This window comes from Idiotropiscis lumnitzeri, chromosome 1 (assembly GCF_059441095.1).
Source record: "Idiotropiscis lumnitzeri isolate Australia: NSW breed Sydney's pygmy pipehorse chromosome 1, RoL_Ilum_1.0, whole genome shotgun sequence".
Taxonomy (NCBI): Eukaryota; Metazoa; Chordata; class Actinopteri; order Syngnathiformes; family Syngnathidae; genus Idiotropiscis; species Idiotropiscis lumnitzeri.
Window position 1 is genome coordinate 31,144,369 of NC_142391.1, and position 14,070 is coordinate 31,158,438.

General features: G+C 38.5%; 1 protein-coding gene across 1 annotated transcript; it reads left to right on the forward strand.

The window, feature by feature from the left end:
- The first annotated feature begins 1,285 nt into the window (after positions 1 to 1,285).
- hsd17b3 (hydroxysteroid (17-beta) dehydrogenase 3) lies at positions 1,286 to 12,245 on the forward strand. The gene is made up of 11 exons (XM_088295051.1): positions 1,286 to 1,716; positions 5,101 to 5,147; positions 6,297 to 6,372; positions 6,456 to 6,563; positions 6,691 to 6,758; positions 7,112 to 7,156; positions 8,089 to 8,123; positions 8,617 to 8,698; positions 8,776 to 8,841; positions 9,681 to 9,830; positions 10,427 to 12,245. The coding sequence occupies exons 1-11, from the start codon at positions 1,563 to 1,565 to the stop codon at positions 10,550 to 10,552; spliced, it is 957 nt and encodes a 318-aa protein (XP_088151177.1). The 5' UTR covers positions 1,286 to 1,562; the 3' UTR covers positions 10,553 to 12,245.
- Positions 12,246 to 14,070: the final 1,825 nt, after the last annotated feature.

The window sequence follows — 14,070 nt, forward strand, 5'->3', positions numbered from 1 at the left end:
TTAAATTGTCCCTAGTGTGAGTGTGAGCGCGGATGGTTGTTTGTCTCTGTGTGCCCTGCGATTGGCTGGCAACCAGTTCAGGGTGTCCCCCGCCTACTGCCCGAAGACAGCTGGAATAGGCTCCAGCACCCCGCGCCCCTTGTGAGGAGAAGTGGCTCAGATAATGGACGAATGGGTAAATAGAGTGTTTGACAGCTTTACAGAAAATAATGTTTTGCTTAGACCTATATGTCAATGTTGGCGTGCAAGAGTGTGTAAGGTGGCATCTCAGGAAATTCAACCTGGACAGGAAGCTGCTGCTGGCCTTCTACCACTCGTCCATCGAGAGCCTGCTGACGTACTGTGTCTCCACCTGGTACAGCGGCTGCACTGAGGCGGAAAGAGTGAGGCTCCAGAGGACAGTCAAAACAGCGCAAAGGATTATTGGCTGCCCTCTCCCCTCACTGTCGGACATCTACACCGCCCGCTGCCTCAGCAGGGCTCTCAATATCGTCAAAGACAATACGCACCCAAACTCACACCTGTTCGACCTGATGCCCTCTGGCAGGCGCTACAGGTGCATCAAATCAAGGACCAATAGACTGAGAAACAGTTTCTTTCCAAGAGCCATCTCCATTCTAAACTCTCACACACACACACGACCACCCTTACCTTGCAGAACAGCAACGTGATGTGTTTTTATATATCCTATTCAGTATTATTTTCCATTGCACTAACTATTCTCTTATTTATCTAATTTATATATTTATCTGAATTATTGTTGTATTGCACTGGAGAGGGGAGCTCTCTAATCTCGTTGCACACTTGAGTACAATGACAATAAAGGGATTTCTGATTCTGATCTGGCGTGACGTGTCTGTATAATATGTACATAAATATGTATATGTAAATAACGAGATCTGATGGCACAGCAGTACTCTGGCACATGGAACAGTCTAAAACTCAACATAAGCGTAAAAAAAAGCTTGCGTTGCTTGAAGACTACTAATACTTATTACCCTCTCTAGGTGGGAGATGAGATCGTGCCCCAAGTGGAGCCGTGGAGTATCTTGGGGTCTTGTTCGAAATAAAAAAATTGAGCAAAATCAGCTATAGTGCATTCCTACAACTTGAAACCTGCCTCATAACATGTCTCATTTTTTTACATCATAAAATGATGCCATTTAGACTGGGGTTCATTGACATTTTAGCTCCACCCTTGATGGACTGTGAGCAACCAACCTTTGTACATGACGTCTTAGTCACACAGTGCCGTATGACAAATGCAGTTTTTCAAGTTGTGCCTCTCTCGGCCAAACGAGTCGTTCCAACGTTAGTCACATGCCTTAAGGTATAATGGCTGACAACTGACAGATACGACATGTTCAGTAGTTGTTGGACAGAGGGGGGTTGAGAGAGTGTGTGTTGTTCCATAGAAGGGAGTGTCCTCTCTGGCAAAGATCACTATTTTCTGTGTATATTTATTTTGGTTGGATCACTCATCGACGTCCTGACTGGAGCACAAACGCAGCTGAAGCAGCAGTGGTGGGAGCAGCAGAGTGTGTCTCAGGTGCCGGGCAAGCATGAAGAGCTTAATGGAATGGTTTTTCACTACGCTTGGTGCTGTGGTTGTCATCTACTATGGAGCAAAGCTGCTCCTTTGTATTCGGATGCTCTATCCCAAAAGATGGTTTCCGCTGCCAAAGTCTTTCTTTTTGTCCATGGGGGAGTGGGCAGGTAAGCCTGCTGTATGTGTGTCTGTGTTTACAAGCAAAAGAATGATTTATCACCTGCATCGTATGAACGGTATGGAAACAGACTGTATAGACAGTGAACCCACGCCCATTGGTGGTTCACTCTTCACAAATTCAACATTTTACATTTTTTTTCTTCTCACCAATGTCGTCACTGTAAGCTCCACACCAAATGTAATCAAACTGCAAGTGCACTAACTGTAACAACTGAATTGTGCCCAAAAATGACCAGAATATGGATTCATGAACATCATCTTGGTCATGATCAAAATATTTTAATTGAACCAGTTCAACTTCTGAAATTAGATTTTCATTTCAAATAGTTCTAATTGGTAACCTATGGTATTAATACGCAAACTAAGACTTAGTTATCCAGTTCAATCTTGATAAATGTAATAATCTGGAACAGTGGATTACTGCAGTGTGGCTACAAGTGACACAAACTCAAACTGTCAACAAACTCACACCAAAAGTCCAGAATTTTCCATTCAAATTCCTGGATGTTCAACCAACAGGAAGTCATCACTTTATTTGAAAAATTGCAATCCTTAAGATCTAATACATAACGGAATTACTTTTTCGTGACCCCAGAACCGTTTTCCCCATTTGAGCTGCTCGGCAGTGTCAGTGTTGTTAAACTAATTCCCACTATTGAGCAGACTGGATAGCAAGCCATCACTTTCATACTGAAACTGGCACAACAGTTGCCTTTAAAGTTGACCTTATTTCCTCACGACAGACTTTGGGTGGGTTTAAACAGTAACCCTGTGGAAAGTAAGAGTCTTGTACACTTTGACCAAAGCAAAGGGCAATGGGCAATGGTCACGCTTATCATACAGTATCACTGCTCTTGTCTCTACCTCACCTCTGTCAGTTTTGAACATTTCTTAAAAAAAAAAAAAAAAAAAGGTATAGATGCTTTTCATCATATGCCTCAAACACAAGTTGATGTCTCCAGCAGTCAAAATGATTAATTATTTTTGTAGCAGCCTCGCTGAACGTAATAGGTCAACAGTTCCTCAACATAATTACAAACTAACAACAAGGTACAATGTCTCCGGAAGCTATCTGAGCCGTGATATCAGTCAGAAACAATAAAAGAATGTGGTCATGAACTAATATTTGGACAGAACTCAGTTGGAACAATGACCTGTTTTGAATACATTTACTGTACAACGATTGGGTTTTGGATTCATCTTGTATTCAAAGTATGAATTCTCATGTGAGTCATGATAACCACTGTAGAAAAGTCTTAGGTATTCATTCTAAAAAAAATAATTCAATTATGAACATAAAATGTGTATGAAGTAAATAAATGTGGACCGAGAAATGTGCCTTGTGGGACACCCTCAAGACCGTATGGATAGCATGTAGGTTTTTGGATGAGGTGGCACTCAAGGGCTAATATTCTGGACATTTTGCAGTCATACACTTCTGTTTGCATTTTATCTGCAAAGTGCAATAGTCATATCAAAGATTTTTGCAAAATGATAATAACCCCCACATACACACTTCCCCCATATCCATTTGAAAAAAAAAGTCCTATGAATAAAACACAAAACATGCTGATGAATTAAATACATGTGAACCACAAAATATGCCCTGGACATATTTCGCTGATATTTCTGGACTCCTAGAATTCTGTCTTAAAAGAAACTGCAATGTTTAGAACAAATTAATATTAGTGCTTCGAGAGTAAAGGAATATTATAAATAAATAAATAAATAATTAATTCATATATACATATATATATATATATATATATATATATACATATATATATATATATATATATATATATATATATATATATGTATATATGTATATATATATATATATATACACTTTAAATTATATATATATATATATACACTTTAAATTATAGATATATACATATTTAAATTATATATATACATATTTAAATTATATATTAAATATATATTTAAATTATATATTTACTTTGCATGCACATGCACAGACACGCAGATATTTTTTTAAATTAATATGAACATTTTCATTATAAGATATATTTTCAAAGAGAAAGGAAAACAAATGATTAAAAATGTCACTACCCATTAGTTATGATTCACCGACCTGCAGCTGATTGACATATTCCCAAAAGTCTCATGAAACTGACATCACAACACAGTGCTGTGTGATGGTGTTTATTATTCTATGATGGACAAAGTTGTCCATAGCACACAATTGTTGTCTGCCTGTCAATGGAAATAATAATCAGCGAATGAAGCTTTCCTTTGTGAGGCTGCCGTTGTCTGTCTCCGCTGATATTAAAATCTTAAAACTACAGCTCTTAAAAATGCTAGCTCGCATTTAGCTAACTTTCGACTTGCCTGCTAGCTTCTGCAAGGACGGATTACGCATCCGGAAGTGGCCTGATGTCAAACAAACTGTAAATCGAAATAATCCACCCAGTATTTTTGCTAGTTTTCACCCTTTTTGGGCAGTGTGACCCATCAATTATTTTATTTTTTAAATCTCCAGAATACCGCCCATAACAAAGTCGTATTCACAGAGTTCTGTAACAAATAATGAACAATCAGAAACAGTTGGCATATCTATACCACAGTTTGACTTTATATCACGTTCATGCATACCAAAAGTGGGAAAAACATTTATTCATATCTGGAAATATGCCACAATTCCGCTTTGTGCATATGAGCTCAAATCCGCTCCTCTGCCGCCACCAGTTGACTCCCACACCAATGACAAATCACACTGGATTGGTTCCCTTTAAGGTCTCCCAGACATCGTAAATTACAGAAGTTCCGTTGGAATACAACTGGAGTGTTGTGAGTGTGACAATATTCAATGATGATTCCAAATACCACCAAAGAGAGCCCTTCGTACCACCAGTGTAAGCGTAAAATATACCACACTTTGAGAATCACCATTCTTCATGTTTCGCCGTTTTAGAGATGCAGCTCTAGCTTTTTCCTTTTAATTAAGAAAATATTACTACATTCATGCTCATCAAAATCAATTCATTTTCACTTACATAGCTGTCCCACTCTTTTATTATAACAGTTCCAATATGTCCCATCTGATTAAAACCCCCTATAAGAGTCCCTCCAATCTCTCTTTGCTTGCTCAAACTGAAATGTGTTATCTGAGTATTCAGGGCCTAAAGAGATGAGAGAGTAGTGGCAAGTTGGACACGTTCTCAGCACGTTCTTTATCAGAGGAACATGCTGTGAGTACAGCACGTTACTCAAACACGATGAATCAGTAAACACAAGGCTTGTCTTTGACATCATGTTGATTAACAATGTATCCTTGTAAGATGCAATCCTTGCAGTTAGAACAGAGGAAATGCTGAGTCAACTCATCGTTTGTGTTGCTATTTCAGTGGTCACCGGTGCTTCAGAGGGCATAGGAAGACAATACGCCTTTGCGGTAAGTCATTATTCAAGTTTGGATTGGAGATAACTTTTATGACGCTCCAGAGGCACAATGCTGATGCAAAAAAATGTTACACGAGGGTTGGGAAACACAAAGGAAATTAAATCACAGCAATTAAGCAATAATTGATCATTAAAAAAAAAAGAAAAACATCTCCTGGATCAGGACATCTTGTGACCGAAGAAACAAAGTGTGTTCTAGCACAGTGGTTCAGTGATGTACCTGGTGAAACGTTGTTTTTTTTTTCAGCCAAGTACCCCTTAACTCTCTCTTCAAGTGATTGACAGGTAACAGAGAGGTGGCACGGGACAACTTGGCTCGAATTATTCTAGGATGGGGGGAATCTAGGTTTTCTAAATAATGATATTGAATAACCAACTGAACATAAAATTCATTTTATGACCTTATATTTTCATTCAAGAATTCTTTTTTAAGGATTTTTCCATGTTTGTTTGTTTTATTTAAAATCTTGCGTATCCCCTGGAGTTCCTTCAAGTCCCCCCAGGAGTACTGGTACCCCCATTTGAGAACTACTGTTCGAGCACATTAAGAATTCAAAAACTTAAGTAACAAAATAACGGTCTGCAAAAATAGACAATTTTCCCCCTCATAATTCCACCTCAATAATATTCTAACATTCTAACCGGTCGCCCATCGTGCTGCTTCATGGCACAGAATCAAACAAAAATGTCACAAAAGTATAGATAGTACACTGAAATATATCTCAAGACACTCTTTATTTATTTTTTTTATGAATTAAAAACCTAATACTTGTATAACTTCAACTTTTACTTGAACATCATAATTTTATGACTTTATTTTAAGAATATACAACTTTATTCTCATAACACTACATTGAACTAATTAAATGAATCAGCTTTTAAATCCTAATGGCTGGAGTACAAATGGATGTGGTCTGCGAAAAAAAAAATGAAACATGTAATGGATCCCTGGACCCAAAAACTACAGTATATGCATATTTTTCCCCAACTTTTCACAAGTTAATTTCAATTTGTGTTTTTTGTGAACCCTATGCCCAGCTATTCATTGAAAACTACACTATTTCTGAAACACCCAAGATGATCTTAATAGGAAAGTAGTAGCGCATTATTTTTTATCAGTCCTCTTTTGTACCATGGTCAGCTGGCTGAACAAGGAATGAACGTGGTTATCATGAGCAGAACCAAAGGCACTTTGGACAAGGTGGCCAAGGAAATAAGTAAGTCTTACAATATTTTATTTACGTTATCCATCATTTTTATATTGCCTTGTGTCGTTTCAATGCCGTGTGTTCATGTACAGGCGAGAGTACACGTCGGCTAGTTAAAGTAGTTGTGGTAGACTTCACCAAGGACAACATCTTCACTGACATTGAGGAGCAGCTAAAGAACTTGGACATTGGTGTATTAGGTACTACTTCCTCAGCCATCATCATCATCATCATCATTATTTGCTTGCTCAAGCCAACTACACAATGAGTGGAAATCATTATCAAATGGAATCCATCAAAGCTGAATGTTTTTGCATTGTGTGCCAGTTAACAATGTAGGCATGGTGCCCAGTGTAGTCCCGCACAGATTCCTTGAAGATGACGATCTGGACCAGGTTAGTGGTGGCCCAGAGCTTTATGAGACAGGCGTTTGGAAACTTTTAAGGTGAAGTGGTTGGTACCATAATAGATTTTTTAGGTATCTCTATGGATTTAGATTTACTGACACACCCTACATTTGAAAATTGATGGAAGTTTATTTAATTGCAGGAGTTGAAATAGTAATTCATTTTTTGTACAAGCATGGTATCTATACTTCTACTCCAGCATAAAATGTGAGTACTTGCTTATCTTGAAAGATCGTTCCAAACTGATAATCTCACGCAAGAGCAGCCTCGTATTTAAGCATTGCAGAGTATTTTCTTCTCGAAGATTAGATGATCACAATGTTTGTTATCTTCCCTTTCAGACAATCACGAGGGTGATAAATTGTAATGTGAAAACCATGGTGAAGGTAAGAACGTGTATTCACAGTAGAACCTCCAGAGTCAAATGTCAGAAAAGGGATCCAATTAGGAGTTACACACAATCTTCAGGAAAAAAAAATTGCCCGGAAAAATCAAGTCTAAAAACAGATTACAGTGCATCCAGCAAGTATTCCCAGCATTTATTTTGCAAACAAGTAAATCTTTCATATCTATTCCAAAAGGAAATGCATGTTTTTTTCCCCTCCAAATTCTGACAATATGGACAAAAGAGAAATTTGCAAAAGGCGCATGAACAAAGCTTTAAGCACATGCTGTGAACACTTTTGTGATTTGTCATTTTTAAGATATTTTGCAAAAAATAAATCCCCAAATTTCCATTTCAGAGTAAAGCTCTAACATTATAAAGTGTGGAAAAGTGAAGTACCATGAAAACTGCATGGATGCACTGGAATACACAAATACATTTGATCAAGTAGACGCCAACATAGACCACACTAAATTTTACATTCTATATTATTTATTAATCACGACAATATTTGCGGAACGGCATGACTGTAGATGACAGCATTACATTCAAACACTGTCCTGTTCCCTGTCAAGGGTCTTTGAAGGATGAGTGTTTTTAATTTATTTTAGTTTGAATTAGTATTATACAATGAGCCGCTTCAATTTGCACTTATATTAAAGTAAATAATTGAGCTTTACAAAGTTAATACCATTTCAATAATGCAAAGGTTTGAGCCTGGAATCACTTCACATTTTCCTTTTTTTTTCCTGCAGAAAAATTATTTGAAAACATTAACTTAGAAGTCAACGAGCTTCACAGCGTTTGACTTTGGAAGTTCAACTTTCTGTTTTTCATTTATTATTATTTTTTTTATTTTAAAACAAAAATACTTTGCATTGCCCTAAAATATCGTTCTCTCTCTCTCTTCTTCTTCTTTTTTTTTTGCAACAGATGTGCAAAATAATCCTTCCAGGCATGGAAAACAGGTTTCCTTCATTTGATGTAACAAATTATTCAACTATAATGGATACTTGCAGTAGTTGACAACAACTGGTGTTTAACTATGCACAGGCCACTTCATTAGGTACACCTGCACAATATTATAGAATCCATTCCAATGATGAAGAAAAAAATGCCCAGTTGTGGTTGGCTTTCATTTTCCCAATCAAGTAATATATAAACAATATATAATTGCTTGATAAATGATGAAAAATGTCAGTGGGGTCTGGCATCCTTTCATTTTTTCTACGCGGAGTGGACAATGTTAGTGCAGCACTAACAATAAGTGTGTGAGTGAGCGATCATATTGGCTAAAATAGAGGGTCCTAAAATCAAAGTTCGCTCGCGTCTCCATGAAGGTTCGAACAGTGCAGGTGCAGTGCAACTAATGATGTGGCCAAGAACAGAATAAATCAGGCTTTTTCCTAAGATTGTGTGTGTGTGTGTGCATGGGTGTGCGTTTGTGTGTATGGTATGCAGGAGAAAAGGGGTGATAGTAAACGTGGCGTCCGGAATTGCCTGCATTCCATTCCCTATGTACTCGCTGTACGCTGCATCCAAAGTGAGTATTGAGCAACGGTTCTACAACCTCTCTTTGGCTTCTATACTCGAATTAACCTGCGTGTATCACTCTTTCAGATATTTGTGGAGAGATTCTCTCAAGGTCTTCATGCAGAATATAAAGATAAAGGCATTATTATACAGGTACTGGGTTTATCAAAACTCTTTAAAGAAGGAGGGGGCAGCAGCAGATCCTGTCACACAATTGTGAAAATAAAGAGAACCTGGGCGAGAGGCATCCTTGACTGGTCGCCAGCTAATCATGGGGCATAGAAAGACAAACAAAAAGTTGTGCTCACATTCATACCTATGGGCAATTTGGAGTGTTCAATGAACTTAACATGCATGATTTTGGAAGATGAGAAGAAGCTTGACGAAAGCCCAAACAAGCAATGGAAGAACACACAGGAGTGACATGGGTGAGCTGGGGCCAATTCCAGCTGACTTCGGGTGGGATACACAAGGTAGTGAGGGCACCAACACCATACCCAAAACCTCAGAAGCATGAGACAGACATGCCAACCACCGCCCCAAAACATCCATCCAGCTATTATCTAAGGCGCTTCTCCTCACAGGGTCCCCGGGGGGCACTGGAGCCTCTCCCAGCTCTCTTCAGGCAGTAGGCTGGGTGCACCCTGAACATGGTTGCCAGCCAATTGCAGGGCACACGTAGACAAACAACCATTCACGCTCACACTCACACCTGGGGGAAATTTGGAACGTTTTTGGAATGGTGGAGGAAACCAGAATACCCGGAGAAAACCCACACATGGACTCTACACTCTACACAGGAAGGCCGAGCCAGAATCGAACCGCGCACCTCCGAACTGTGAGGCCATCCAGCTAACCAGTCGTCCACCATGCCGCACTGTCCCAAAACATGTCTAATAATAAACTGAACTTGCCAATTTATCATGGCTCTCAAAAAAAGATCCACACAAAATGGAAAGGCATGACTTTTACCTTATTTCTTGCTTTCACAGGCAGTCACACCGTTCGGGGTCTCCACTCGCATGGTGGGCTACCAGCAAACGAATGTGACCATGCTGTCCCCACAAGACTTTGTGACGAGCTCGCTGAAGTATATCAGAGCTGGGGACAAAACATACGGCAGCATCTGTCACATGTTATTGGTAAGGAAGACTCAGTTACGAATTATTACACAGCGTTTTACTTTGTCCACGCCTTGTTATCTTATAGCCTCATTCCAAAATGGAACAAATTGCTTTCCTTTTTTTTTTACTCATAAAAAAGATAATCTAACTAATCTAGCTATCTAGCTAAAGGTCACTATGTGGCAAGCTAGATAACTAGCATTCTAGATACTGTAGCCAAACAATGACAGCATGAAAAGCATTTTGTTTTTAATTTTTTTGTGTGTAAATGTATTCTATATAAAATAAATATAGAATTAGTTTTGGCAGTAATTACAGCCTCAAAACTTTTGGACTATGATGCAAGAGGCTTGGCTGACCTTTCTTAGGCAAATGTGGCCCATTCCTCTTTGCTGCATTTCACAAACTCCATCAGGTTGGATGAGGAACTTCGGTAGATGGCCATTTTGAAGCCACTCTTTTTGTGCTTTGGGTCATTAGTTGTTGCTGGAAACTCGTTCCATAATAAGAATAAGGCTGTAACATAGCAAATTGGGGCAAAAGTGAAGCGCTGTGAATACATTCTGGATGTAATAAACATGAGACTAATGTCTATTGCGGATCTGCACACACAGGGCTGGATACTACTCTCTATCCCGCTCAAGATTCTCCACACAGAGTTTATGCTACAAGGTCTAAAGGAGTATGTGGAGAGAAAACAAGCAGAAAAGAGACCCAGTTCTGTAATCAGGGAAGCTTAAAGGATGAGGAGTGCAATAACAGTGCAAAGTTCTTCGTGTTCCATCATGTACACTAACAGACGAGTGTCCAAAATCAGTCATGTTGCTTGATTTGAAAATATGTCTTCTAACTATATATCATGTTAAATTGTTGCAACTTCCAGATTGTCCCATCAGGAATCAGCACAACAAGTCTCATGATTTATTTGGCACAGTTTTAACGCAGGATGCCCTACGTGACGCACGATTCCCATTTTTTTGTCTGGTTTTAGGCCCTGGAACTCATATAAACTGAATAAAACAATTCTAGCAAATGCATTCATCCCCTGAATAATGAAAATACAAAAGCAACAGATGCATTGTTATTGCCTATAGATACCACAAGATGGTGCCAAAGCAATACCCGAACGCAAATACAGCACATAATCGATGCATTTGTGAATGCTGAACTGTACATGTGTGGGGCTTCACCCCACAGTGTATTGCTAATGTTGTGTTAAGCCACCTTTTTTTTTTCAAGCGTAAATGTCTTTTGTTTTCGTTTTTGTCAATCAATATTAGGACTGTAACAAAAAACAGTTTGAACCGTAAAATCGTGTTTTGATTTAAAAGATGTCAGTGTATTGCATTGAACTGGATTGTTCCACTTCGAAATACATTGAGATATGTATCAACTTTTTTTTAATGCACTGGAAGTGCACATGCGGTGAAGATTGTCTCCCCAACATGCAAAGTTAAAGATGTTTCACTTCTATATACGTGCTTGACGTTCTTATTTGACAGGGTTTAGGCAGTGTCTTGCGAAAGTTTCAGAAAAGGCACTTTGAAGAGTTGTATGGAGAAAACTAAATCACTGAATTTATGATTAGTGAACCACAAGTATCCGTGGATTCTTGTATTCAATTTCAATTGCATGTAAGTCACACATGGTTTCAAAGTCCCAAGTTTTGTTTGACTTTTGAGACATTGGAAAATTTGGGTTTCACTTGTAACACGTGTACCATAAGTACCTGTACACTAAAGAGAAAGAGTTGGACTATCTTGTACTTTCAATGAAGTTGGAATGTAGGAAGTGCGTGCAGTTGGAGTTGCAAAGGAAAGTTAGTGAAGGGGATAGAAAAATACCACACATCCCACGGTCAAATAGTTTTGGGTTTGTGTTGAAATGCGCGATATCAATAAAGTTGCATTGTATTGTATATTTGAATGTATGAATTTGTAAAGAGCAGTGTAGTATTTAGTGAGGCCAGTAGAGGTTGCAAAAAGGCAAGGCTTTGGATGATACCAGTTGTAGATCAGGACAGAGTTTCTCTGGAATATTTCAAGTCTGAGACCATTTACGAGAAGAATTTTAGATTTGCTTTTGGTTGTTGAAGACAAGAAAAACATTGTCATGGCTTCATGCACATTTGCTCGCACGGTGTTGAATTGGTGAGCAGCAATAAAAATAAAAAGCTTACTGAAATAATGCCACTCAGTATTGATACTGTAAGAGAGCAATTTCATTTCACACTTTATTTTATGCTGGTTTTATTTTACTGTGGTGTGTTACTTTCATTGATTACCACGTACTTCATGTGGCTGATTTTTTTTTCACTTGCAGCAAAGCAACTGATGTAGAATTAGCTCTTAATATTCAAAGTGGATGTGTTTCTAACTACGCCAGACCATTGTTATTTTGTTGAACAATTTTTATAAAACATGTATACAGTAACTATTGGTCTGATTTTTAATTTTTTTTTTGGGGGGGGGGTGCTAGCAGAAACATATTGACTGGCAAAATAAACTTGTTCAACTAACAGGCCCAGATTTCTCAACAAGATGATAATTTCAGCATTGTATGTTCACTTTCGAGATAATTCTGTTTGTTCGTTTGCCGTGAGATTTTTCTAATGTAACATGCTGGCTCAATAAAGTTGAAGAAAAAAAAATGTCATAGATTCATAAGCTTGCACAGATTGTGCAGGTATGTTGGTGGAGGAAATATAAAATAATCATCTATAAAAGAAGAGTTAGTTGGGCAAAGTTACTGCCTATACTTTAGTTTAATGCGACACTTATGTGGGAATTTCCAGGTGTGTGTGTGTGTGTGTGGCTGGAATTCAAATTTGTTTACCCCTCTGAAACCCAAAGTGGGAGGGGATTTTCATCGGGTGCTCTGTAATTTAGTGATGCCACGACTTTGTGCCACTTTGTAATTTACGATGTTTTCAAAACCAGCTCTCATAGCACTTTGATCATAGCACGCCACTTTCCCTTTTTAGCCAAATAGAACAGCTTCAATCACACAATAATGTATATATCGTACAAGGTTTCCCCGGCCACCTGGCCATGGCCCTTCATTTGTACAAAGGGATTTTAGGACTAATATTAAACATTACTGGAACTGCACAATGCAACATATGTCAGAAAAGGACAGCAAGGTGGGCCTGCCCTTGAGGTTAGCACGTCTGTCTCACAGTTCCGAAGTTAGGGGTTCTAATATCAGAATTTTCACCTATGCTTGCTTGGGTTTTCTCCCACATTCCAAAAATATGCATATTAGGTTCACTGAAGATTACAAAATTGTGTAAATTATTGTGTTTATATGTGCTCTGGGAATGAGTGGCGACACTAGCGATGACAGAACATGGATGGAGGGATGCCCCACAACATAAAAATGGACACACAATATTGTGCATGGATAGCATTCAAATTTACAATCTGCAGATATGCTGCTGGAAGTTATTCAATTTTGCTTGATTGATTCCAAATGATTATTTAATCAATCTTTTTTCAACTAACTATGCAGGCAGAACAGTCACTGCACATCCTCATTTTAGTATGATATTTTTGTTTGTTGGTGTGATATGAGATTTTTGTGAGTTAAAATGTCTGCTAAAATTTGGGAAATACCTGTCCATTAACTGAGAACTACATCTACAACCATTATTTTTCTGACAGTAGTCATCTATCTTAGTGAAGCATTTATTTATCTTGAGTGACTGACACACTCAGCAACTAAGGCCTGGAACAAATCGTAAAAGATTTTTTAATCTGTGACAGACCCCGCACATAATCAGGTCTTCAACAGTTTTGGTCTTCTCTGAGAGATTCTGTTCTACCAACAGGTCAAGAATCCTGTCCACTGAGGCAGAGCATTTGCATGATCACACGTGATCTTACAAACACAAATGACAAGCAGACACTTCCAGGTATACACCGATTGTTGCCAAGTGTTTCCAAAGTAGACCGGAGGCGGGAGCTTGGAAAAATACTTCCTGCTGTCAGCGCAACCCACTTTTAGTAAAAGGAAAACGACACCTAGTAGTTCCCCCCACCCCTCTTTGCATGTCCCTGGTCACTGTATATATTCTTGATCAATTCTGTATTGTGCATGACATTGGATTTTCTTGTCCGTGTGATTCTAGAGCAATATAAACAGAACCTCCGGTTGACCCCTGGTGGTGCAAAACAAAGGTTGAGGATTGCAGATGTATGATCTCCTTAAGAGAGAACTACAAAAAAAGAGCGGGAGTCAAGGGAAAGTTTTTTTCATG